Raw genomic sequence first — 26,225 nt, forward strand, 5'->3', positions numbered from 1 at the left:
ACAATGTTTGCTGTATTGTAAATGTACATAGGACTTTTTTTTCTTCCGAGGTGTAGTAAATGTGTGCATTCATTTTGGCAGTTTTCTTAAGCAAACTTTAAGTTATTTGAATGAAATTCTGTGCAGGCATAACTTTCTGTTCTCCTCTGAGCTGAGTAGAACTATACAGCTTAATGTGCTTGATACAGGAAACTGTTTAACAGTTTAGTCTTCTTTTTTTTTTTTAAGTCAAAGATACTTTTATTGTGTCATCTGTTTGGAAAGCTGTTCTGAGTGATTTTGAGTCTGCCAAGTAGCATCTTCATAGCATCGTTGTGATCCAATAAACAGTCTGTCCAAAAATCCTTTTCTTAAACAAGTGTCATTTTATTCTCAGTTACAAGGTGAAAACTCCTAAACATTTTTTCTATTAAATCCAGTCTGCCAGCATCCGAGAGGAGCGCGGCGATGAGGTGGAGGTGGAGCTGACGGACAGCCAGCGGCGGGTGACCTTGTCCAGGGAGGAGGTGCAGCGTATGAACCCTCCGCGCTTCAGCAAAGTGGAGGACATGGCCGACCTCACCTGCCTCAACGAAGCATCGGTGCTTCACAACCTGAGAGAGAGATACTACTCTGGCCTGATCTATGTGAGTGCACCAACCACAGCTCACACTGTACACACACATGCATGAGCAAGAGGAAGCAGTCGCTGGACACGTGAAGTCCTGGATGTTGTGTACATGTGAAGTGCGGTGGCATCTCTTGTGTAAGCTGATATGCATCGGTAAGAGAGGTGTGGAGTCAGTTTACAAAGTTGTTGTGTGGGTGTGGGACAGCTATGGGGGCATCTCCAGTTTCTGCTGGAAAAAAGGGGGGGTGGGGGTACAGAAGTGCAGATGTAAGATGTCAGTGAAGTGGCATTTAAAGTGAAATAACATAAAGAAAATTGACTCTATTAAATGCAGAGCTTCCTGTTAATGAGTGTGTAAATAATGGAGGATGCTAAATAAGAGGTGGAAAGTCAGGAGCGCAGAGAGATTGTTGGAATAGCTTCGAAGGGTGTATCATAATATTGGATAAAATAGGTGTGTGGGGCTTTCATGACTTTCATTTCTGGAGGAATCATCATGGGAGATTTATTGGTGTTGACACACTGTGTCGTCACTGGCTGCGTTTACAAGAGGCGCAATTTTCCTTTGAATTTTTAAAATCAGTCCTCCTGTGCACATTCCTGTGCATTAATATGTAATCAGGGATGCTCTATACAGTCTTGGCAGCACTGTTGCCTCCCTTCTGTGCCTTCTGCTAAAGCAACAGTTTAATGAGATCGTGATACTGCAGATTTTATACAGGCTGCCCACAGAACATGTAATTTTTGTCAGTCTACTGCAGTCTGGCCTAAATTACTTGTATTAAGTGCGTCAGAGGTCAGAAAGGTTGTAGATTTTGAAAAACAGTCATTAAACTCACTATCTTCTTCATAAATTTGTATTTTTGAATTATAGAGTATAAAAAATAGGACTATGAGAGGGTAAGGCATATTCTTCTGAGATTGACATCCTCCACGTAAAATTAGGTCAGTGTGAATCTCTCTGTCCTGTGTGTGTTTTCTTCTAGACATATTCAGGGCTTTTCTGTGTGGTGGTGAACCCTTACAAGAACCTGCCGATCTACACAGAGTCCATTGTGGAAATGTACCGAGGCAAGAAACGCCACGAGATGCCCCCTCACATCTACGCCATATCAGAGGCTGCTTATCGCAGCATGCTGCAAGGTACTTAGCCCTGTCTGTGACCTCTAACTCTTAGTCAACTCTGACCCTGTACATGTTCCGTGATCTTTGATCACTAAGCCACATTGTGAATACTGTTTCGAGGTGTGGTATATTCCTGGCTGTTATCAAAAGCCTCAAAAGTTAAAACAAATATACGGGATGGTATTTTTACAACTGAGATTTCCAAGAGTGGCACTCCTTTTAACGAACAGTCAATCCAGTAATATAACTGTGTATTTGTTGTCGGTAACCGCATAACTTTACATGTAATAGCAATTCCTGACAGATACTTTTCATGCCCTCCCTGCCTTTCATGCTAAGTTTATTAAATGAGACAGAAAGGGTCGGTTGAGCAATGTCTCTGCCTTTGAGTGACTACCTGAGGTAACAGAACAGGGCAGATGAGACTCTTTAGTCGAAATTACTACCTCACACCTCCTTAAGGGTAGGTGTGTTACCGAGGTGATTCAACCTGTATGACCAGTATGAATTCTTCCAGGCTGAGCGCGTGGGAATCTTAAAAGCAAATGCAAGCAATGTTGCAAACAGTGTCCACCCATTGACTACCAGTCCTGAGTGGTTTGGCAGCCTGGAGAGGCCAGTTCAGCTGGTGACCAGCTTCGCTTTACAGCTCTTATTGAAAAGAAGTGACTGACATCCCGAGAAAAAGGGCTCAAATACACAGAATTTGGCTGCATGGATTTCCACAGCCCTTCATGCCCAGTTTGTGGGGGTGGAAGTTTAATATAACATGAGCCAGCTAATGCCTTAGAAAGCCTCTTCACTCCCATGGAGCAATCTACAGTGTGTTATTTCAAGGAATCATATGTCATTTATGTAATTCATTTTTATTTATTTTAGCCAAACCTGTTGTTGAACGGTTGGCGTTTTATGTCGCCCCCATGACCTTGTGACGTGTTTTCTCTCCCACAGACAGAGAAGATCAGTCAATCCTCTGCACGTGAGTAGCCTGCAGCAAGACATCAGTGTGTCTCTGTGTACATGCTTTGTCATTTGGGAGGAGCATTTTTCTAGTGTTTGCTGGAGTCCTTCTGCATTTGTATATTTAGTGTGCATTTGCTTTAATTAGTGTGTATTGAGGCCTGTGTGCACTCATGTGTTTATATTTGTAGCTAAATGTGGTGCAAATCAAAACACTCTGGTCCTTTTATATACATCAGAAGAGGAAAATGTGATAATTTCAGAATTTTATCTGGGATTTTATATTTTCTCCAAGAAAAAAACAAAAATCTCAGCTGAGTAAATTTGCATCTTAGTAATTCTTCCATGTAGCTACGTACACAGTTTCTAGAATTGAGAGAAAAATAACACAGAAAATGAACTAAGACTTCAGTACCATATTGTGAATATAGCCAGCCTCCTGTCTCTGTGCACCCTACCTGCTTGCTTCCCTCATATTCTACCATCCTGCTCTTCTTCCTGCCAGACTCTTCCAGTCATTGTCAAAGCTCCCAAATCAGGCTCATCTTGAGTCAGTCTCAAAGTCTGTGTGTGTGAAACGATTCGGCTGATTCTTTCAGATCTTTTACAGCTGCTATTTTTGTTCCTTTCTCCTCCATTATTCTCCAAAAGCAACAACACTAGCATTGCCTATATCCTTCACACCTGCCTTCTGTTTAGACCTGTGGTCTTTGAATGCACTGCATGGGCTCTAATGTTTATTATTGTGATGAGTGTGCGTTTGGCCGCTTGTTCATGTGGATTCTCTCTGTGTAAAAATTATATATACCAATTCATGATTGAGACCATATGTTGAAGACAGAACATTTAGCTGTGTTCCTTACATAGTTTTGTGTTTGTGTTTCAGAGGAGAGTCCGGAGCTGGGAAAACAGAGAACACTAAGAAAGTCATCCAGTATCTGGCTCATGTTGCCTCCTCCCATAAAGGTGGCACTCTGGGTAGAAAAAAGGAAGCTGTGCAGGTATGTTACAGCAGAGGTGCAACAGAAGTGTGAACAGAAGAAGAGCAGCTGGGAGAACACATCACATACAGAAAGGCTTTATAGAAACTTGGGAATAAAACAGGAGGGGAATAACAGGAAGGATAGAATGGGTGAAGAAATAACCAAGGATTGATGTGAGAAACCAATAACTGCACTCTGCACTTTGCACTCTGCAAATACTGTACAGTTTAAATGAACCCAGTTACAACTATTTCAGGTTGACATTGCTGTTTACATATGAGGCAGTCTTCGACCACTAAATCACCAATCTAGGAAGAATATTGCATGTTTTAAGCGTGAAATGCTGCCCAGCTGGTGTATATGTAAAGAAAGACTGATGCTACTTGATGTCTTAGAGTTAACTTTGGGTCTAAAAAGAGGGCTGTTAGTGTAGAAAGGCTAAAAACAAAGTGGAAACAGCTTAAAAAGATTGTCTTACTTTCTGTGACTCATGCACTGCAGTGTTTTAAGTGATTATTAAAGGTAGCCTGTGGAGCTTAGCTGTAAATTAAACAGTTGTGTTTACATTACATGAGTGTTACTCTCCAAAATGCATTGTGTCTCTAACAATCATGTCGAGTCAGCTTCTTTCCTTATAAAACCATATGTTAGCTCCTGCATTGTTGACATCCAACTTCATGAGCTAGCACTCTTCTTCTTCTTCTTTTCTTTCTTTTCCTTCTTTATCTTCTTCTTCCCTGTTAACTGATATTATAAGACATACCAGGTTTTCTGTAGGTGAAGTTAAGTTTATTGTATCTTAGCTCGGAGTGGGCTTCTTCTTTGAATCGTTCCAAGTATTATTTCTTACCTTCCTTCCTGCACTGGTTTTTCCTTCATTTTCTTCCGTCTGCACTGTCCTTCTCTCTTGCCTGCATGTTCAGATGGACGGCTCTAGGTCCTTAACAAGAGGCAGCACTATGGTGAACAGGGTGAGTTAACTCTGTCTTGCTGCCCTGTCCTTACTTTTGCTTTTCTCCTGCCCTGATTTCTGCCTAATGAACTCCGACTAACTCAAAGCAGAGTAACCTTAAACCATTGAACTGTCACTGCTGATATTGTTGCTCATTAACAGTGAAGCCCTAGACTGTATATTTGATTTAGCCTGCTTCTGTTTTTTTGTTTGTTGTTATGATTGTTGTCTTATTTGTCTTTTTATTGTTTGTTTGTTTATCCAATCCACATGTTTACCCATCCACCCAATCTCCTCCCCCTTAAAACTTCATTTTTTTCAACACACAATTCACCAGAGTATGCAATATGTGAGTATGAAATATTTAGAAAACTTGGGTTTTTATTTATGGGGAGTCCTTCTTTAAAAGTGAAACTCTTCCTGTAGAATATTTACAGGTCTTGATATGATTCTCTTGCTTCATAGTGAGAATCATATCTTCCTTCTTTCTGACTTTCATCTGAATAACCCGTGGTCTTGTGGGTCTTTAGTTCTGGTAGTTAGTTCAGTCACTACTGTTATACTCAGCGGGCAGGTGGTTGCAAAGTGTTTCTGCTGTAGATGTGGTTTTAATAACACAATCTGGACATGATGCAATTGAATGATGTGGGAGCGGGTGTGTTGTTGCAGCTGTTTGTGTGTACAGCGTTTGAAGTGTACATACTCAACTATATGGCTTTGTTAATGTGTGCAGTGCACACATTGTTTGCTCTGTGTTTTGTCGCTATCAAAGGGCTGGCCTCTTGCTCTCTCTGTGTGCGTCTGCCTTTTGTGTTGACTGACTGGCATTCTTTGATAGTTTTTACCATAAAACCATCTCCTGTAACTACCTCCTTTGATGCTCATCGCTGGCTGCTGCTGCATCGTCAGCTGCTGCTGCATCGTCAGCTGCTGCATCGGCAGTGCGACAACTGCAATAATGCATTGCAGCGAGCTTGAATCAGCCAATATGTAGCTTCACATCTCGCTGTGTAACAGTGCTTCTCAACCAAGTCGATAGTTGCCCTTTATTGATTTAAAAAATCAATAAAAAGGTTTCAAAAAGGAAGTTATTAAACATATGAAAAGCAAATGTGCAACACAATTGATTCCCTTATTACAGATTGCTAATAAGAGACAAGTATTTAAATTATGTTGAGAATCATTTGTTCTTGTGATGGGGAATTGTGAGTGTGTTGGATGCTATATTGGGCCCTAAAATGCATCAGTATGTGTCACTGCTCCTCAAGACTGAGTCATGCATTTTTTTGTATTTTACATAACAGATCGTTAGTTCCTCTCAGCAGAGCAGTGTTAAAGTGTGCATTTTAGTCCAGAGGCCCCCATGGAAGTCTTTCTGTGAAGCTGTCATGTCCGTAGTTTTGTCTGATCAGACGCCTCCTCTGTTTCACAGGGCGAGCTGGAGAGACAGCTGCTGCAGGCCAACCCCATACTGGAGGCCTTCGGCAACGCAAAGACTGTCAAGAACGATAACTCCTCTAGATTTGTAAGAGTGGACTTGATTCATTAATCAGATAGGAAAAGTTCTGCTGTCAGTGTAAAAAGAAATGAACTGAAACATGAGCCACCTCTCCTACTTTTTCAGGGTAAATTCATTCGTATCAATTTTGACGTGGCGGGATACATTGTTGGTGCCAACATTGAAACCTGTATCTTTCTGCTTACTTTGTGAAACTGCACTTCCTCCTGCCTTTACAGCAAAGGGGAGTAAGAAGGCAGACAGTCTTTCTGAATTTTTACTTGGATGTTTGCTTGTCCATGTTCATTTGGAATAGCATTTAAGGGTTTACCTGTGTACAGTACTAGAAACAACTTTAAAATGGTTGCACATATCCATAACTATATAAATTCAGACCTCCTTGAAAAGTCCCGGGCCACCCGTCAGGCCAAGGATGAGAGGACTTTCCACATCTTTTACCAGTTGTTATGTGGAGCGTCAGAGGAAACTCGAGGTGAGTACAAGTGTCATTACAAAACATATATGCTTTTTTTGCAAAACCGACTAGTAAACTGTGTCTAAAGCTTGCTGTATTTTATGTCTCTAGCGGACTTGCTCTTAGGAACTGCTGATCAGTATCGCTTTCTCAGTGGAGGCTCGATACCTGTTCCTGGTCAGAGCGATTCAGAGAATTTCACCCAGACTATGGACTCCATGGCTATTATGGGCTTCACCCCTGAGGAGTTGATGTGTAAGAGAACAGAGGCGGAAAAAAAAATTCAGTATTTTGTGTCTTCAATCCTTGCTATGAATCACCTTCCTCCTCCCCGTCTCACTTCTCTGCAGCCATGCTGAAGGTGATCTCTGCTGTGCTCCAGTTCGGGAATATATCCTTCATGAAGGAGAAGAACCATGACCAGGCGTCCATGCCTGATAACACAGCTGCTCAGAAACTCTGCCATCTGCTGGGCGTCAATGTGCTGGAGTTCACTCGGGCCATCCTCACCCCGAGGATCAAAGTAGGCCGAGAGTATGTGCAGAAAGCCCAGACTAAAGAACAAGTAAGATCTTATGTGCAAAAAAGGCACACATGCTCATACATAAACAAACATTTGTCCCTGTGGAGTGTGACTATATATACGTTTTCTCCTAGGCTGACTTTGCTGTGGAGGCCCTGGCAAAGGCAACATACGAGCGTCTGTTCAGATGGCTGGTCCACAGGATCAACAGAGCTCTGGACCGCAGACAGAGACAGGGAGCCTCCTTCATAGGCATCCTTGATATCGCTGGATTTGAGATCTTCCAGGTGTGTTCATGTGATGATGCAGTATAGTGAGAAGTTTAACCCAATCTAGCACAGAGGAGGACTTTGTTCTCAAAATATAATAAATTGTTTGTAATAAAGTGAAACATGTAACATTGAGGGATATTTCTAGCATTATATTTGTATTTTTTGTGGAGAATAAAACAGCATTATTATGTGCAGTGGTGTGAATTATATACAGTTTTATGTCTTTACAAATCCAACAATGTGCCTGTACTTTTTCAGTGTACATAACATGAATTATTCAATCTTTGTTTGCGTTTCTAAACCGATCCTATGCAGCTCAACTCCTTTGAGCAGCTGTGCATCAACTACACCAACGAGAAGCTGCAGCAGCTCTTCAACCACACCATGTTCATCCTGGAGCAGGAGGAGTACCAGCGAGAGGGCATCGAGTGGAACTTTATTGACTTTGGCCTGGACTTACAGCCCTGCATCGACCTCATCGAGAGACCAGTACATACACACTAAAACACATTCTTACTTTTCATGAGATGAGACTAGATCCTGATAACTGATATGTGCTTTCCATACAGATGGGACAACAGATTGTTTATTTATAGTTAAATAAAGTGCAGATTGTGGATCAGCCCACTGATTAACTAATACAAGCAAACAGCATCAAATAATTCTTTAATATTTTGTCATTTTGAATGAGGAAATCCATATTTTGCCTGTAATTTCCCCCCTGTCCATGTCAGGCCAACCCACCTGGTGTTCTGGCCCTTCTTGATGAAGAGTGCTGGTTCCCTCGGGCCACGGATCGCTCATTTGTGGAGAAGCTGTCTGGTGAGCAAGGCAGCCATCCAAAATTCTTCAAATCAAAGCAGCCACGTGGGGAAGCTGACTTCTCCATTATTCACTACGCTGGAAAGGTATCCCTTGACTTTTGTTTTTCTTTAATCTATCCTTTCAAATTAAGGCAACCCACGTTTTGACTTTCAGTGATGATCCATCTCAGCTTTGATTTCTACCATGTGATCTCTCCTTCCACAGGTGGACTACAAGGCAAATGATTGGTTAGTGAAGAACATGGATCCCCTGAATGACAATGTGGCGTCTCTTCTCCACCAGTCATCTGATCATTTTGTCTCAGAGCTTTGGAAAGAGGGTGAGACTGTCTGATTCACACACTTTCTAAATGCTGCCTTTACAGATTTTGTATTGAAAACTTCAGCATTTTTTCCAACTGTGCCAGTTATAAATATTTAAGCTATTCTGGTGCAGAAATGTATTAACGTCACTGCATTTCTCTCCTCTCTTACATGCTGTTTCTTTCTCGCTTTCTTCTGTTCTGTCTCCTTCTTGTCTTCTCCTCTTTTGCCTGCTCTTTTCCCTTTTTGGGCTCCTTCTTTCCTTTCCTATGATCTTGCTCCCTGTGGTCTCCTGATGCTTCCCGATCAGACATTCAAACTCTTCCTCGTGTGTACTTCTTTGACTCCTATGCCACACTGCAGACTAATGGCGCAGACAGTAGGTTTTCGTACCTCCTTACAATCCTCCCTCCGGCCACTGTTGTTTGCTGGCTGCCCAGTGTTTGTCTTTTATTGCTTTTTCTGCCATTTTCCCCTCTTTTTAGTTGATATTTTTGTGGTGGTGTTGTGTTGTATCATGTTGTCTCTGTGCTGTTGTGTTGCTCTCTAATTTCTCTTTCACCACGTTTTTGGCCTTCAGTAAAAGTGCCATGACTCTGTGGTGACACATTTCTTCACTGATAGTAATTCTCATAGTGATTCTTGTTTGTAGAAGTTTCACTTCATTTGTCACAAAAGCCACATTCAGGATCACCTTAGAGTGTCTGTCTGTAACTAGAAGAGCTTTATTGAGTTCAATTCAATCATTTAAAATGAGTCAATTGGTTGGCCCGGACACATTTACAGTCATGTTAATTAACATGCATGGTCTCTAAACGAAAAAAATGAAAGCGTACTTGCGTGCAGAAATGTGATCCTGAATCAGCTTTAGAGACGCAACATGTTGCTTTAGAATATTGACATGTAAATAGCGTAGCATGGTTTAACCAGTGTAGACCTTTAGCTTTAGCTTTAGTCATCAAAGAGTGATCAGTGTGTTTTTTTAGTTTAGATCACATCTGATGAACTGGAGCATATTGATCTGAGTGGTGATACTGGCTTCTCTGTTCTCTCTACTTTTTACTCCTGTGTATGAAATTAGCTTCATACACTTAACAAAATAAATCATCAGTCTTTTCAGGCAGATCTGCAGCTGTGCCTGTGCAGACATGTCCAAAGTTAACAGGTTGAGCTTGAAAAACATTACCTGTGAAACTCATGCACTGTATTAAGTGTTATTGTGTGTGTGTGTGTGTGTGTGTGTGTGTGTGTGTGTGTGTGTGTGTGTGTGTGTGTGTGAGTACTGGCTGTGGAAATAGATGCTATGGTTCTAGTTTTAAAAACTAATGATGGCCAAAATCCATCTCATATATTATTTCTGTCCAGAGCTTGATAGGAGATATGAAACCAGGTGTTGTTGCTATTGTGTAATAGCATTAACCTGTTCACTCAGTCATGAAATGCCAAATCATGCTTATTTATTTATTTATTTATTCATTTATTTTTAACTTCAGCTAATTGATCATTTCTGCCAAAAGTGAGACCCTGTGCTCTGTTTCCTTCTAGTGGACAGGATTGTGGGTCTGGACCAGGTGTCGTCAGGAGAGAGCAGCGCGCCGGTCACATTCGGAGCAGCAGGACTGAAGACGAAGAAAGGAATGTTTAGGACTGTTGGGCAGCTTTACAAGGAGTCTCTTACCAAGCTGATGGCCACACTGAGGAACACCAACCCCAACTTCCTCCGCTGCATTATTCCCAACCACGAGAAGAGGGTGAGGCAGGCGGTCAGGATAAACTAGTGAGAAGGGATAATAGCCTTCTTTCTGCTGACTCTTTACCCATTTACTTTTCTTCAGGCCGGTAAGCTTTCCCCTCACCTGGTTTTAGACCAGCTGAGATGTAATGGTGTTTTGGAGGGCATCCGTATATGCAGACAAGGATTCCCTAACCGCATCCCGTTCCAGGAGTTCAGACAGAGGTGTGTATTTGTGATGGTCTTTTTGATTAGTGAAGTGTGAACTACACACACACGCTTCATGCTACTTTAAGAATCTTTTATGGCACCTACCAGTAAACCTTTGCGCTCATTGTATCATTCACTCAATTGCACATTTATCATTTGTCTTCCAGATATGAGATCCTAACCCCTAATGCCATTCCTCGCACCTTCATGGATGGCAAACAGGCATCAGAACTCATGGTACGTAACTTCTAAGCAGCTAAAACTCCACAGCGTTACATACAGTTGTTCAGATAGAAGCTTGACCAACTCCCCCGCTGCTCTTCTAGATCAGTGCTTTAGAGCTGGATAAAAACCTGTTCAGGGTGGGTCAGAGTAAGGTCTTCTTCAGAGCTGGAGTCCTGGCTCACCTGGAAGAAGAAAGAGACCTGAAGATAACTGATACCATCATACGCTTCCAGAGCGCTGCCAGAGGCTTTCTCTCACGCAAGTAAGACTAATTACTAATAGAGAACTATTATAGGCATCCCGTTAGTTTTTAATGTCTTTTATATATAAATTCAATATAAAATATAAATGGAAGAATACGATGAAATTCATGTTACTTTAGTTATTGGTCAGTTTAACAGCCACTTTTTGCTACCTGAGGTAAAAGAGATGGAAGACGATAAACATGTAGTACGGGTGAGGTTTCTCTGCAGCGCTAGTAGCTGTGCAGTTGGCAGTTTTGTATTTCACTCTTAAAGGAGCATTAATATTTAACAATTTGTCAGCCCCTATCAGTGACTCAGGAGTTGCAACAGTTTTGAAAGGTATTTGGCAAAGCCTGACTTACATAATTAATTATGGTTATATGTTTACACTGGTGACTAAATGGAAAAAAGTCTATTCATTGTTATACGTCATTTGATTAATCTGGTGTCAGGTACAGTTCTGTCATACATTTAAGACACAAAATAAGTTTCAGTTGTTTTACATAATCTATTGTTTAAAGATTTATTAAAGAATAACAAGACGTGAATTAAAGTCTAAATGTTTCCATGTCCCGAAAAAGTCTCCTTAATAAAGATGTTTATTAATAAACTTCACTATGTTAGTGACGTCCTAAAACAGCAAAGTAAATATGTGGAAGGTGTGGTGGAGAACAGGGGAAAACATAGTTATGTGGACCAAAACTCATTACCAATAATTGATAGTTGTTTGTTAACCCTGTCAAACGCCTGCTGATATTACTCAGTACTGCAGCATCTTTCAGTACCTTTTCAGGTGAATACAGTACGTGTTAATACCCCTACTCTGATTCGAGAGGTACACTGTGCAATATTAAATAAAAATGTGATTCTCATTGATGATTTTGTTTGTTTTATTGCTCTCAGAGCCTTTTTGAAGAAGCAACAGCAGCTTAGTGCTCTGAGGGTGATGCAGAGGAACTGTGCTGCTTACCTCAAACTCAGGAACTGGCAGTGGTGGCGACTATTTACTAAGGTGCTGTGCAAACTTCTCAACATAGACATGAAATGCAAACCACCTTGAACATAATATATAACTAAAGGCAAGGCACTATGAGTTTAGAAAAGCTTGTAAGGTTGGGAATATTCTTCATATTGACCCCTGTCCTCTCACCCAAACAGGTGAAGCCCTTGCTGCAGGTGACCCGACAGGATGAGGAGATCCAAACCCGGGAAGCAGCGCTACAAAAGGCCAAAGAACAACTCACCCGAGCGGAGCAGGACTACACAGAGCTGGACAGGAAGCACGCTCAGGTAAACAAACCTCATCCTCATTGTGCTTCCTATCCATCACAGTTCTGTCTTTGCCTGTCTTACTGTCAGTCGGGGCCTCACTCATCACCCCTCCTCCGTTTCTGTCACATTGTAGCTGCTGGAGGAAAAGGCAGTGCTGGCTGACCAGCTGCAGGCAGAGGCAGAGCTGTTTGCAGAGGCGGAGGAGATGAGGGCCAGGTTAGCCAGTCGGAAACAGGAGCTGGAGGAGGTTCTGGGCGAGCTGGAGACTCGACTGGAGGAAGAGGAGGAGAGGGGTGTGCAACTGGCCAATGAGAAGAAGAAAATGCAGCAGAATATACAGGTTATAAAGTTGCTGTTTTTTAATGTCAGAACTTTGTAAGAAAGATTGTAAATTGACATTAAAACAAGCTTGTCTTGACATTGCTTTCTCTGGTTTTGTCAGGACTTAGAGGAGCAGTTAGAGGAGGAGGAAAGCGCCAGACAGCGCCTCCTGCTGGAGAAGGTTACCCTGGAGACCAAAGTAAAGAGTCTGGAGACAGACCTGGCCACTGCAGTAGAGCAAAGAGAACGACTCGGCAAGGTGAGCGTCACATTAAATTTTGTCAAGCAATGAAAAAAATTATTTCTCTTTTCTTTTTAAAAAGGTTGTTTCACAACCTTAGTAGCAAACCCAAGCATTACAACATTACAATTACAGTTACGCACTTACATTTTTCTTCATTATGTTGGCTTCATTTTCTAAATAAATTGAAGAAAGAAGAAATAATAACTTGAAGGAAATAAAACACGATGAGACTGGGATTGCAATGAGGTAAAATAGGTCAGGAAGGGTTGCTACTTGAAAGCAATTATCCCTGCACAGTTACTAATAAAAAAAATGTTTCACGCATCATCGTTTCTCTCTGAGCAGGAAAAGAAACAGCTGGAGGAGCGTCTGAATGAGGTCACGGACCAGCTCACTGAAGAAGAGGAAAAGACAAAAAGTTTGAACAAACTCAAGAACAAACAGGAAGCTGTCATCGCGGACTTGGAGGGTAACTATGCTAAACTGATTTTGACCTTCACACAAACTTGTTTCCACACAAGTAATCACACTAAGGTTGACATTTATGTATTCAAGAAGCACGTGTCCCAGCAGGAATGGACGCTGTAGTCCCGTCACATGCCCAGACACAGTGAGATAGATAGATAGATAGATAGATAGATAGATAGATAGATAGATAGATAGATAGATAGATAGATAGATAGATAGATAGATAGATAGATAGAGATCATATGTCGCTGCATGAAGCTTTAAAATCAAGAGCTCCATTTGTACTTAGATCGAAAACAACATATGGAAGACTTATTTGAAAGTATATATGTCCAGAGCTTTTACACCTGTAAGAATTTTTCAGGTAAAAAAAAAATCCTTCAATGTGCTGTTTGATCTCAAAGATTTGACGAATTAGTCCACTCGTCTGTCGAGAGCTGCATTTACACGTGTCAGGTCTGCTGAAGGTGCAGCCTGCTTCCCAGTTACAGCAACGCAAACCTGTCCCTTTAAAGCTTACTGTAAAAAAGCTTCTGCTGTAGAAATGTGGCTATTAAAACTGTTTTAAATCACAATCTGAAGTTTAACTGTCTAATCCAGAATTCTATAAAAATATCTGAACATGTAACAAAATAGTCAAAACTCCGATTTTTGTGCGCCCTTACTGAATGGACACTGTTTTCTGCAGTGTCAGGGTTTCTGCAGTCAAAGCAAAGAGCATGACCCAAACTTGGTAGGCAGGAACTGTTTTAAGGTAGTTTACTGCAAAAAAAGAAGTTTACAAGCAAGGAGAGTTGAAGAGCAGATATAAGTACAGGTACTAATGAAGAAAGTGGAAACAAGTTGAGGTAGGTGTGGCATGACAGGGGTTTAGTGACATCTGGTGGGTGGATGGGGAAATGCAGGCTGATTTACAACTGTAATAACTTTACTGTTTGAATTCTGTGATTTGTAACTTACTCCATTGCTATTTGCAGAGCGCCTAAAGCGTGAAGAGCAGGGTCGCTTAGAACAGGAGAAGTTTAAGAGGAGGATGGAGAGTGAAGCTATGGAGGCCCAGGAGCAGCTGTCAGACCTGGGAATGCTGTCCTCTGAGCTGAGAGGCAGTCTGGCTCAAAAGGAAAAAGAAATCACCTCCCTGCAGGGCCGGTGAGACACAGAAAAGTATCAGAGACGCAGTAACTAAAATATAAGCCTGTAATGGATTTTTGAAGTTTTTTTGTGAATCTCTCAGGTTGGAGGAAGAAGGTGCACGCCGTGCTGAAGCTCAGAGGTCCCTAAGAGAGGCCTTGTCCCAGGTGTCAGAGCTGAAGGAGGAAGTAGAGAATGAACGAGGGATGCGGGAAAGAGCAGAGAAACAACGGCGAGACCTGAGTGAGGAGCTGGAGGCTTTGAGAACTGAGCTAGAGGACACTCTGGACAGCACAGCTGCACAACAGGAGCTCAGGTAGATGATGAGGACAAAACAAAGTTTACATTTAGTGTTTTTGTTATCAGACCAGAACTCACGTTTCTTATAACTGCACAGGTCTCGACGGGAAGCAGAGTTAAGTGAGCTCCAACGATGTGTTGAAGAGGAGACTCGCCGGCACGAGACCCAGCTTTCAGAACTCAGAGTCAAACACAGCGCTGCCTTAGACAGCCTGCAGGAGCAGCTGGACAACAGCAAGAGAGTACGAGAAACACAGAAAAATTCAAATGCACATGCATGGAGACATGCGCAGTCTCCATGCACATGCATGGAGACATGCGCAGTCTCTCATCATGTCTCACCCATGCTCTGCTTCAGGCACGACAGTCCCTTGAGAAAGCCAAGGCAACGCTGGAGGAGGAGAGGCAGAATTTGACCTCTGAGCTCAAAAGCCTCCAAGCGAGCCGCTCAGAGAGCGAGAGGGGTCGTAAGAGGGCCGATAACCAGCTGCAGGAACTGAGCGCCCGTCTGGCTCAGGCTGACAGAGAGAGGGAGGACAGGGAGGAGCGAATGCACAAGCTGCAGGTACAAATGAATACCAGTTTACTGATATTAGAGCTTAGGTTTGTGGTTTTTAGGTGTGTCAGTAAAGAAGTATTCTGTTTCTGTTCTGTTGAATGAATTTAACCTAAATTTCTCTCTTTTAGTGTGAGATTGAGTCCCTCTCCGGCAATCTGTCCTCCTCTGACTCCAAGTCTCTTCGGCTCGCTAAAGAAATCAGCAGCCTGGAGAGCCAGCTGCATGATGCCAGGGTAACAAATGCACACAGACACCAAGGCTGCATTTGATTTGGACATTAGCCTTTGACTGTTACAGACTTCTCATGTTTAAAAAAGAAAAAGTAACTATTTCTTTAAAATCCAAAAGAAAATCCTCTGACTCTAGTAAATTAAAAGAATTTGGTCCACTGATGACTCAAAAACAACCTCATATGCACCATTGCTCTTCTCTTTTAGGAACTGCTACAGGACGAAAGTCGCCAGAAGATGGCCCTTGCCTCAAGGGTGCGAGCGCTGGAGGAGGAGAAGAATGGACTGATGGAACGACTGGAGGAGGAGGAGGAAAGAGGCAAAGAGCTGAGCCGACAGATCCAAACTCACAGCCAGCAGGTAAATCTGAGGGCTGCAGTGACTTTGTTTACCTCTTAAACTGCTGCTTTAGAAAGATATCAGTTAACATTTTCCACAAAATCACAGAAGTGCTTTCCTTCAGACAGTCTCAGTATTAAATGTAAAGTTCTCTGTCTATATCTATGACTTATGTATGTGTCTGTTTTACTTCCACAGCTGACAGAGCTACGTAAGCAGTCAGAGGAGGTGAACAGTGCCGTGGAAGCTGGCGATGAGATACGCAGGAAGCTCCAGAGAGAGCTGGACAGCGCCATTCAAAGAGAGCGACAGAAGGAGGAGGAGAAGGAAAGAGTGGAGAGGCAGAGGGAGCGACTGAGGGAGGAAATAGAGGACATGACCATTGCCCTGCAGAGAGAGAGGCAGAACTGCACAGCCCTCGAAAAAAGGCAAAAGAAATTTGACCAGGTTAGAAACACACCACTGCTTCTCACATATGCACAAATGCTGCAAATGTCTTTATGCACAGTAACATTACCTTCTTGACCCCTCAGTGCCTGGCAGAGGAGAAGGCAGTGAGTGCTCGGCTTGCAGAAGAGAGGGACAGAGCAGAAGCAGACAGCAGAGAGAAGGAAACAAGATGTCTAGCACTGTCCCGAGCCCTGCAGGTAAATTATTTGATAGACGGCACATAAATGTTTTTCATGCATCTGTGTATGTGATGGTAAATGATGGTAAATCGTCTGTCTTTCTGTGCGTAGGAGGCTCAGGACCAAAAAGAAGAGCTAGAGAGAGCCAACAAGCAGCTCCGTCTGGAAATGGAGCAGCTGGTGAACCAGCAGGACGATGTGGGCAAAAATGTAAGAATTTACACCTTGGGACTCTTTTTTTATTATTTCTGTCTCAGTCCTCTGTGAGTCACCATTTCCTTAATGCTTGTGCGTCAGGTCCATGAGCTGGAGCGCGCACGGAGGACCTTAGAAACAGAAGCCCAGAACCTGCGCATTCAGACGCAGGAGCTGGAGGAGGAGCTGTCAGAGGCGGAGAACTCGAGACTGAGGCTGGAGGTCACCCTGCAGGCACTTAAGGCTCAGTTTGAGAGGGAGATCAGCACCAACGAGGAGAAGGGAGAAGAGAAGAGAAGGGCCCTAAGCAAACAGGTAGGCTGGAGAATGAAAAAGGAAAGTGCTGGTGCTTCTGGTGTGTACTTTTTGTCCAAGTTAATCAGATTGTTTATGTTCTTCTTTCTATCCCAGGTGAGGGAGTTAGAGATCCAGCTGGAGGAGGAGAGGAGTCAGCGGTCTCAGTCTGTGTCATCCAAGAAGCAGCTGGAAGCAGAACTGCAGGAAGCTGAGGCCCAGGTGGAGACAGCCAACCGTGGCAAAGAGGAGGCGATGAAGCAGCTTCGAAGGCTGCAGGTAAAACAGGGTACCCACACCTATTTAAAAAATCAGTTTCCTGTAAAAGTCAGTGTACTTAATTTAAAAATATCCTTATCAGGGTCAAATGAAGGAGGTTCTGCGCGAGCTAGATGATTCAAAGGTGACTCGAGATGACGTCATCTCCCAATCAAAAGACAGTGAGAAGAAAATCCAAACACTGGAAGCAGAGGTCCTGCATCTTACAGAGGTATGTATGTCTATGTCTGTGCAAAAAAAACCATCCCATAGAAATATTAAGATATCTTACATTTATTTTTAACCAAACTTTTCTGTCTGCATGAACGTCTTTGTGCAGGAGCTGGCTGTATCAGAGAGGCAGAAGCGACAGGCCCAGCAGGAGAGAGACGAGATAGCAGACGAGATGGTCAGCAGCAGTTCTGGAAAGTGAGTTTAACTTTACTTCTGATGCATTTTGTTGATTTGAGGGGGGGGTTTTTGTGCACCTGTGGTGTTGTTGCTGAGATTGCGTTTGTCCAGGAATGTGCTGAGCGAAGAGAAGCGGAGGTTGGACGCACGAGTCAATCAGCTGGAAGAGGAGCTGGAAGAAGAGCAGACTAACAATGAACTGTTGACAGAGAGACTACGGAAGACAGCCCTACAGGTATGTTCACTCTACAAGTGTCTCGGTCACAAACTTTGAAGCACACACACTCATCACAGCTACACTTGCACTGCAGGTGGAGACTCTGACTGTGCAGCTGCAGGGAGAGAGGACTCTGGCCCAGAAAGCAGAGGCAGCTCGAGAGCAGCTGGAGAAGCAGAACAAGGAGCTGAAGGCCCGGCTGGGGGAGATGGAGGGGGCAGTAAGGGGCAAACATAGGATGAGTGTCGCCGCACTGGAGGCAAAGATTGAGACGATGGAGGAGCAGCTGGAACAAGAGAGACAGTACGAGAAACAGACACATGCATCAGTACAAAAATCTTCCAGTTTACAAAGCTGTAACCTGCTAAAGAGAATTCAGGCATTAAATTGTTTTATAACACAAACTGTACATAAACATGGACAAGGACTCTTTGGAGTCACCCATTGGTTTGCAGCTACCATTTGAAGTCCACAATTTAGTATTTTGTCCTTTACTGTCTTATTTTTTTAATTTTTGTTTGAACTAGAGGGAGCTGTCAGCTAATGCTAGCCCTGACTAGCTAACAAGGAGCGTCCATAATTTATATTGAACTGGATTCTAACTTTGGTTGGTGAAAAATCTACTTACAAGAAAACATACTTACTGGAGACACTGAACACCCATCTCCTTAGGGGTTCTTTTAGAAAAACCAAATGCTGAAAGAAGATTTGTACTAAATCATGAATAAGTTCAGGCCTTAGTTTAATTTTTCAGAGGTGTAGGCCGTTTCTTGTTTCATACATAAAACTAAGGGTTTCTTTATCAGTTCAAAATAAATTTGATAGTTACATCTAATATTGGGCCCTTTATAAATTTGTTAATGAGAACAGAGCTTAAAAACCTACCTATAGAGCCACTGGACACCTTGCTAGTATCAGGTCTCAGCCATAATTTCATTCAGATTGGCCTTACTTCTTCATGGCAAAGATTCAACAAGGTGCTGGAAACATTCCTCAGAGATTTTGCTCCATGTTGACATGACAGCATCACACAGTTGCTGCAGATTTGTCAACTGCACATCCATGATGTGAATTTCCCTTTCCACGAAATCCGAAAGCTGGTCTGCTGGACTGAGATCTGGTGACTGAGGAGGCTATTTCAGAATAATGATCTCATCTTCAAAAAACCTGTTTGAGATCATTTGAATGAAATTATGACTGTGAATGTGAAATTATCCAGTTGTCCTGCTGGAAGCAGGCATCAAGAGATTGGTACACTTAAATCACCTTTCTTCCCCATTCTAAACTTCAGTTTGATCTTCAGCAGTTGCTGCCATGTGATTGGCTGAATAGGTGTATGTGTAAGGGAGCAGTTCAACAATTGTACCTAATAAAGTGGCCTATGATAATAGGTTACATTTACAACAATTATTAACGAAACGACACATGTGAACCGTGCCATAATTGTAAATATATGGCATGGGGCGTATGAGGGTTTTCAGTGTTATAGGCCAAGCGATTACTGCCAGACAGATTTAGAATCACTAAACATCCGAGGAAAAAAAAAGTCATCATTGATTGTAACAACCCTGTTTGTCCCTCAGGGAGCGAGCAATTGCCAACAAACTGATGCGGAAGACGGAAAAGAAACTGAAGGAGGTGATGATGCAGGCAGAAGATGAGAGGAGGCATGCAGACCAGTACAGAGAGCAGGTGAGAAAATTAAGATTACCCTGACTGCACCGTGCAGGTCAGTCACATTTATCTAAGTATACTCAGAATAGCATGGTCAGCAACAGGGCCTTAAATAATCATTTAATGGGTATCAGGTCAGCTAAGCTTGCTGCTTTAATTGTGTCCGAGGGCATGCAGTGTGTTGAAAAATCATCCTAAAATGAGTGATTTATCCGGCTCAGTCCAGACTAATCCTAATCCTGCATTGGCATCTGTGTGTTCATCGCAAAGTTAGAACATGTTCCACCCCGAAATATAAATCCCTCAGTCACAGAGAGACACTGACTCTCCTCCCAAAGCATCATCTGCAATAATCTGCCAGGTTTAATCTGACTCCTGATCCCCATCGGTCCTCCTGTCCTCACACTAATCTCTCCATTTAAATATCTGTCCCTGCTCCTTCTTCTTGGTCCCCATTTTCCTGCAAACTCTTGTCTCAACTCGACCTCTCTGCTGCGCTCTGTCCTTTCCCTCCTCTTCCTCCTCCCTGCTCTTCTCCTGCAGCTGGATAAGTCGATGGTCCGACTGAAGCAGCTGAAGAGGCAGCTGGAGGAGGTGGAGGAGGAGAACTCTCGCTCCAGTGCCCAGAAGAGGAAGCTGCAGAGGGAGCTGGAGGAACTCACTGACAGCAGCCAGACCATGAACCGCGAGATATCCTCCCTCCGCAACCAGCTCAGGTAAGTGTGTGTGTGTGAGTGTGTTGGTTCATGCATTTATCTGTGGCTTCACTTACTGTTGATTTTGTTAACACCCCATTAACTTCTCATTGTTTCTTTTGCTTTGCTCTTTTGTTGCGTCCATTTTTGTCCACATAACACTGACACATTACCCATCTGTCTGCGACACTCAGCTTCCCTGAATGGAGACCAGATATGTAGGTCATTGTTTTTTTTATTATTATTATTTCTCGTTCTCATTTGTTTGTCTGTTGTCTTGTGTGTTTGTGTATGAAAAGCCTGCAGCTTTCCATACACGAACACAAAGTTGAGTAGTTTGCTTATATTTTTGTCTCTAGCATATTTACACTGTTCTATGTTTAGGGGGAAAAAATAGCTTTCTTGGTGAAATTTGGATGGAAAGTTTGAATATTCTTAATAATTTTTTAAAAAGAGTGGAAACAATTAACCTGAAAATGTTCAATGTTAACTCTGAGCCCTCTTTTCTGGAATTTCATAAACTAAACAGTTAATTAACTGGATAATAATAAAAATACATTCTTTAACTCCCGCTTCCTTTTTGTCCAGACGTGCTGCGCTGCCTCTGTCGATGCGTGGACGCAGAGCGTTGGTTGATGACCTTTCATTAGAGAACTCCGATTCAGAAGAGCCTCCTGCCTCACCCACCCCCTCCTCTGGGGTCCCAGGGACCCTGACTCCGTCCTCAGAACACAGCCTGGACCCTCCGCCACCCTACAGTGTCAACAACGCAGAGTGACACACACACATCTGCTTAGCTACACAAACAACGCACACACATACACACAAGCATCAGCCTCTCAGAGCCCCGACTGCTCGCGGTGATGCAGAGGCACGCACACAGCACATAGCAACACTAGTTTTAAATTAAATGCCATGTAGGATAAATATCAGGCAGTTAGTTGTAAAGCAGCCTCCCTGATAAAGCGATGCTATTTAAGATTTTGCCTCATTTTTTTCTCAACAAGTACAGAAAATGCGTAAAAAAAAAGAAAAAAAAAGAAATTTTACAAAGCGTCAACTGGAATTGATTTTATTTTATAAAACAACAAAGACTTGAAGTTTCTACATTACCACCTCTGTAATACACTTCTCATAAACTAAACTACATCTGCTCACTAAGCAGTAAAAAACTTTTACATTTGGATTTATTTACAAACATTTGATGTGGATTGAATACACAGATCAGGGCTGCTGGCAGATGACAATCTGTATTCATGTTACATGAAATAGCCAACACGAGCAGTCAAGTACACACATGGAGCAGAGAATTCACCTTCAATATGAGTGTGAGTTAACTTTTTAAACTTGGCAGAATTTGGCAAAATGAAAGAAAATTGTCATCTAAACACAGTGCAGTGCATTTTCTAAGTTGGCCTAACAGATAATAATAAGAAACCGGAATGCATTACATCGTTTTCATATCACCTGTCACAATTACAGTGACACAAAGAGCTGAAAGCAGCCGACCTGCAGACAGACTCGCTGCTTTATACGATCAACTCTTTTCTATAGATTAGAAACAGTACGTTGTTAGAACATGCAGTAGATAGTATTAGATAGTTTCTTTAACTTAAAGTCTTAACATATTGCATCAGAAATTTTGAATTTGTATAATTTATATCAAATACCAACTTAAGTTATTGATCACTGCTTATTTTCTGTCTTGTGGGGGGAGGGGCGTGTTAGTCTGAAAATTCCTCCTCATGCTGGCTCTGATGTCAGGCTGAACCGGGTTACTTTAAAGGACAGCTAAGACTTGTTTCTGTCAGCATCTCAGCATCGGGTTGCAGAGGTGAATTTGCATGGAAGACCTCTCTGGTTAACATTATTGCTGGTTTTAAAAAGAAAAAGAAAAAAGGGAAAGAAGAAGAAGTACACGTTTATGGATTCTCTTCAATGGCAACATAACTGGAAACGACTTGTGGAGGACTGTATTCATTCATATTTTTATCCAAAGCAGAACAAATGGTCAGAATGGGTCTTATTTTCTTGTTTTAGAACGATAAAGGCGTTACATTTTATTTTGACAAGCATCTTGTACACTGTAAGGTTGATTTTACTGGTTTACTGTGTAAATTATTAATCAAACAAAGCTTTTCTGTTTAACCAAACGGTGGGCGTACGGATGAGAAAAGGGACTTAAATTTGTAGTTACCGTAGAGTAGCTGTAGAATAGAGTAGATGACGGGAGTAGAGGCTGGTTGGGTTTTCTAACATGTCTTGAGTAGAATAAACTCTGCCTCTGCTCGCGGGTCCGGTGTAGAAGATTAGAATATAACTGAGCGTTAGGCTCAAAGCATTTTCATAGACTAGTAGTGTTAGATTTAAAAAAAAAAAAAAAAGACAGTGGAAACAATGAGGAGTGAACTTTTATGGAGTAAATGGCAAATAGAAAAAGAAGTTGCTTTTCGTTTTTTTTACCCTGTCAACTCAAGATGACATTATCTTACACCTGCTCTGATAACCCTGCTGTGAAGCCCACTTTTAAAGATTTTTTCTTCAGACCGTCTCCATTTTCATATCTTCTATTTTTAAAAGATGGCCTTTTTTATAGCTTTTATATAGTTTAGTTTATGACCTTCTGCTGCACTGGTATGCCTGACACAACTTTTAGTCTGTTCTCTGATTTAGCTGCGGGGGGGGGAGTCTTAACAAATTGGCAGATGCTGCCTAAAGAAGCAGTTCAACCTTTTGGAAAATTTTCTTTCTTGCTTAATGTTAGTATCAGTCTCTTTTTTACCTACATTTTAAAGCTGCAGCCAGTTAACTTAGCAAATAGGAACTGGGGAACATTTAGTCTGGCCTCCCTGTGACATGAAACCTGACACTCATATCTGCAGAAAAAGCTGAGCTACAAAAAGAAAAAAATTGGTTGAGCCTAATTTTAGAATTTGCATTGTCACAAAGGTCTGTCTTTTTACCTGGCTAGGTTCGAGATCAGTTCTTTGGAAGGAGAGTTAAATGAGACATAAAACACCTCTGACTTAGGCTTTAGCTTTTGTCAAGCTAAAGCCTCAGTCACACATACTAGAAATCAGCTGGCAACCTCCAGTTGCTAGGGAAAAATGTGTATTACCCCAGTCAACTGGCAAGTGGTTGCTTTAGGTTGCTGGCTGTCATCAGGTGAGTGCTGCAGCAAACACCTTGTTGTGATTTGTTTGGTGGCTAGTAGGTTGCACTTCCATGCCAGCTATGGTCATGGTCAGTTTGTATGGAAGATCTCTTAGTGCTGCTTAGCAAGTAAATTGGGAATGTTGAAAACAAGTCTGCACCTTCCATATAAACTACTGACAACTGCCAGTCTCTATACCTGTGTGACGGGGGCCTAAAGTAAAGAAAGCCTGCCTATGTTGAACTCGCCTCCAGTAATGTAGTAATATAATTCTTTAATTTTCCACCAAACAAACTGGATATTACTCAATAATCTACAAACTTTATGTGCTGATAGGATAGGTGAATTCTGTTGTTTTTAGGTTTTCTGCCTTTATGCTAAGCTAACTAGCTGCTGGGTGTAGTTTTGCATTAAATGTACAGACCTGTGAAAGCCGCAGATCATCTAATGAAAGCCAATTTCCCAAATGGCACAAGTACAACGAATGTCACTGATGCTTTAACTGGAAAATCTGAACTAATGAAAGCTTCGGATCATGTAGCTGAAACCATAAATGTTGCTCTGAATGTCAGAATCAGAATCGTGTTTATTGGCCATGTATATGCACAGACACATACAAGGAATTTGGTTCTGGTAGATGATGACTCTCAAGCACAGCAATGTAAATCACAACAATATGTAAAAAACACAATACACACACACACGTGTGTATATATACATGTACACATGCATACACGAACATACACGAACATACACAAAGCTGTGTAAACCAACCATAAATAACCAATCTAAATGTTATATACATAAAATACAGGATGAGAGAAATGAAGTGAAGTGAAATGAATACCACAGAATGTACATAAGGTACAGGTAAGGTTCTGATTCTGATTCTGAATGTCTTTATTATTCTAAATCAGCGGTCCCCAACCTTTTTTGCGCCACGGACTGGTTAATGTCCGACAATATTTTCACGGACCGGCCATTAAGGTGTTGCGCAGATAAATACAACAAAATAAAATGATACGACCAAGACAGAAAGTGTGGTATTTTTTAGATATAATAATAAACATGAATTCATTGTGTAATTGTGTTTCCCCCTGAAATGCGCCAACAACACTGAGAGTAACATCCACCTCTCTGACACTTAATGCCCTCTGGTCGCTATGGTAACACGTAAATATTTCTTTCAAAATAAGATACACAACTAGACCCAGGGAAACAGAGTTAATGACAAAAACCCTGAAAACCATAAATGTCATACCCGGGCCTCAACTCGTGGCCTGGTATTAAACGACTCATGGACTGGTACCGGTCCGGGGATGGGGACCGCTGTTCTAAATAGTCCTATATTATCTATACTATACGGAAAAGGATCAATAATCCTGGTGGAGTTTATCATTGATTACACACGTGACCACTACAGTAGTTTTCGGTAATCAGGGTTGTCATTACTGTTTAAGTTAACATGCCTCTGATGAACTGATAAAACAATTTTATTAATCTGCAGTCATCCCACATGCATCCATGTTTTTTGCCATGCCATGATTCACAGTTAGTGACAGAAAAAATATGTGGCTCAAGAAAGACTACTGACGACATATATTTAACACCCAGCTAAAGGGTTTTCATTTTTATTTTCTGTATGTGTTACTCTTTTGTTTTAGTAATATGCAAAGGGTTTTGATTGAACTTGTATGTTTCTTTTAGTTTTTTTGTGTAAATGCTGCACTTTATAGTGTAAAACAACCAGACACTGTCAGTACGTTGTGTCTGCTTTGTCACGCGGTTTGTCACAAAAAAAGGCCGACATAGCATCAAGCCAAATGAGCTGACGCGTCATCGTGGTGCCGTCTCTCTGAACTACTCAATAACTCTTATTAAACAATGTGTATCAAATAGACCAAAATCTGAAGACAAACGGATTGAACCGCTGGATCGAGGGCAAACGAGCTCTGTTTACCTGTAGCAAGAGACAAGGCCGGTGCTTCTCAAAGGTGTTATTTTACTTTTCTCTGTATGTGTTTGTTTATGGCGACTGTGGAACCATTTTGAAAATGTGTTTTATCGTTTTAGCCTCTTTTTTTAATTATGCTGTAATAATAAAACATCTGACCGGGGTTAACTTTAATATGTCGTTGGTTATTATTATTACTTTGTGTCCATATTTTTTATTTGGATAATGGATAAGTGACACCACAATCATTGTTACCATTTCATACTCCTCACTGTAATCAGTGCACAGACTGACACTCTTACATGTTAAACATAATCCATACACTGTAAAAAAAGAATTCCATAGAAAAATGGAAAATGTCCTGGTAAATTTTCTGCCAGTACATTTTCTGTTTTCTTTTTTTACAGAAGTTGAAGAACCTTTCCGTAAATGATAAAATGGAAAATTCAGTAGATTTACAGTATACTCTCTGTAGTATTTACGGACATTTGCTTCAGTTATAAAATGGAAAATTCCATTTATTCACAGTATATTTTCTGTATCATTAACTGATATTTTCCGTTAATAGAAAAATTGAAAGTTCTGTTTATATTACCATTTACAGGCACCTCTTTTCATTGTAACTCATGAAATGTAGTTCTAAATTAATCTGTGCTTAGTACACAACAACACTGGTACAATTAAAGTTAAATATTCTCTTATTCTCCTCAACTCAAAAACTATGCTAAAATATAATGACAGGATCCAATCTCGTCGTAAAACAAAGAAACAGCCAATACATAGACAAAATAATGCACAAACTTTCAAATTTGGGCATTTTTATTTCCTTGAAATCAGTTTGCTCTCATGTAAATGTGTATATACATTCAATCAAGTGGCTCCAAGTGTTTTCTTTAAATGGGACACCTGACAAATAAAAAATTAAATGATTAACGATATGTTC

The 26,225-nt window shown here is 41.5% G+C and overlaps 1 protein-coding gene across 3 annotated transcripts in view; it reads left to right on the forward strand.

Annotated features, from left to right (window-relative positions):
- myh14 (myosin, heavy chain 14, non-muscle) overlaps nucleotides 1-25,456 on the forward strand; it is a 31,270-nt gene extending 5,814 nt beyond the window's left edge. The window contains exons 3-44 of one of the 3 annotated variants that reach the window (XM_039619462.1): nucleotides 420-626; nucleotides 1,597-1,753; nucleotides 2,687-2,714; nucleotides 3,582-3,696; nucleotides 4,968-4,979; nucleotides 6,063-6,155; nucleotides 6,255-6,318; nucleotides 6,523-6,621; nucleotides 6,715-6,858; nucleotides 6,954-7,168; nucleotides 7,261-7,413; nucleotides 7,714-7,887; nucleotides 8,133-8,306; nucleotides 8,428-8,542; nucleotides 10,071-10,276; nucleotides 10,361-10,482; nucleotides 10,635-10,704; nucleotides 10,794-10,954; nucleotides 11,841-11,949; nucleotides 12,096-12,227; nucleotides 12,343-12,549; nucleotides 12,652-12,789; nucleotides 13,120-13,243; nucleotides 14,220-14,391; nucleotides 14,477-14,689; nucleotides 14,771-14,915; nucleotides 15,032-15,238; nucleotides 15,361-15,465; nucleotides 15,670-15,822; nucleotides 16,000-16,248; nucleotides 16,335-16,448; nucleotides 16,542-16,640; nucleotides 16,728-16,940; nucleotides 17,037-17,198; nucleotides 17,281-17,409; nucleotides 17,518-17,606; nucleotides 17,700-17,823; nucleotides 17,900-18,108; nucleotides 19,389-19,497; nucleotides 20,023-20,195; nucleotides 20,369-20,392; nucleotides 20,763-25,456. In XM_039619462.1, the coding sequence (XP_039475396.1) occupies nucleotides 420-626; nucleotides 1,597-1,753; nucleotides 2,687-2,714; nucleotides 3,582-3,696; nucleotides 4,968-4,979; nucleotides 6,063-6,155; nucleotides 6,255-6,318; nucleotides 6,523-6,621; nucleotides 6,715-6,858; nucleotides 6,954-7,168; nucleotides 7,261-7,413; nucleotides 7,714-7,887; nucleotides 8,133-8,306; nucleotides 8,428-8,542; nucleotides 10,071-10,276; nucleotides 10,361-10,482; nucleotides 10,635-10,704; nucleotides 10,794-10,954; nucleotides 11,841-11,949; nucleotides 12,096-12,227; nucleotides 12,343-12,549; nucleotides 12,652-12,789; nucleotides 13,120-13,243; nucleotides 14,220-14,391; nucleotides 14,477-14,689; nucleotides 14,771-14,915; nucleotides 15,032-15,238; nucleotides 15,361-15,465; nucleotides 15,670-15,822; nucleotides 16,000-16,248; nucleotides 16,335-16,448; nucleotides 16,542-16,640; nucleotides 16,728-16,940; nucleotides 17,037-17,198; nucleotides 17,281-17,409; nucleotides 17,518-17,606; nucleotides 17,700-17,823; nucleotides 17,900-18,108; nucleotides 19,389-19,497; nucleotides 20,023-20,195; nucleotides 20,369-20,392; nucleotides 20,763-20,952 (5,898 nt within the window). In that variant the 3' untranslated portion in view covers nucleotides 20,953-25,456. Of the gene's footprint in view, nucleotides 1-419; nucleotides 627-1,596; nucleotides 1,754-2,686; nucleotides 2,715-3,581; nucleotides 3,697-4,967; nucleotides 4,980-6,062; nucleotides 6,156-6,254; nucleotides 6,319-6,522; nucleotides 6,622-6,714; nucleotides 6,859-6,953; nucleotides 7,169-7,260; nucleotides 7,414-7,713; nucleotides 7,888-8,132; nucleotides 8,307-8,427; nucleotides 8,543-10,070; nucleotides 10,277-10,360; nucleotides 10,483-10,634; nucleotides 10,705-10,793; nucleotides 10,955-11,840; nucleotides 11,950-12,095; nucleotides 12,228-12,342; nucleotides 12,550-12,651; nucleotides 12,790-13,119; nucleotides 13,244-14,219; nucleotides 14,392-14,476; nucleotides 14,690-14,770; nucleotides 14,916-15,031; nucleotides 15,239-15,360; nucleotides 15,466-15,669; nucleotides 15,823-15,999; nucleotides 16,249-16,334; nucleotides 16,449-16,541; nucleotides 16,641-16,727; nucleotides 16,941-17,036; nucleotides 17,199-17,280; nucleotides 17,410-17,517; nucleotides 17,607-17,699; nucleotides 17,824-17,899; nucleotides 18,109-19,388; nucleotides 19,498-20,022; nucleotides 20,196-20,368; nucleotides 20,397-20,762 lie in introns of all 3 variants that reach the window. The other 2 variants (XM_039619463.1, XM_031740753.2) reach the window with 2 other exon arrangements.
- The last annotated feature ends 769 nt before the right edge of the window (nucleotides 25,457-26,225 follow it).

The sequence above is a fragment of the Oreochromis aureus genome, linkage group 11 (genome assembly GCF_013358895.1).
Source record: "Oreochromis aureus strain Israel breed Guangdong linkage group 11, ZZ_aureus, whole genome shotgun sequence".
NCBI lineage: Eukaryota > Metazoa > Chordata > Actinopteri > Cichliformes > Cichlidae > Oreochromis > Oreochromis aureus.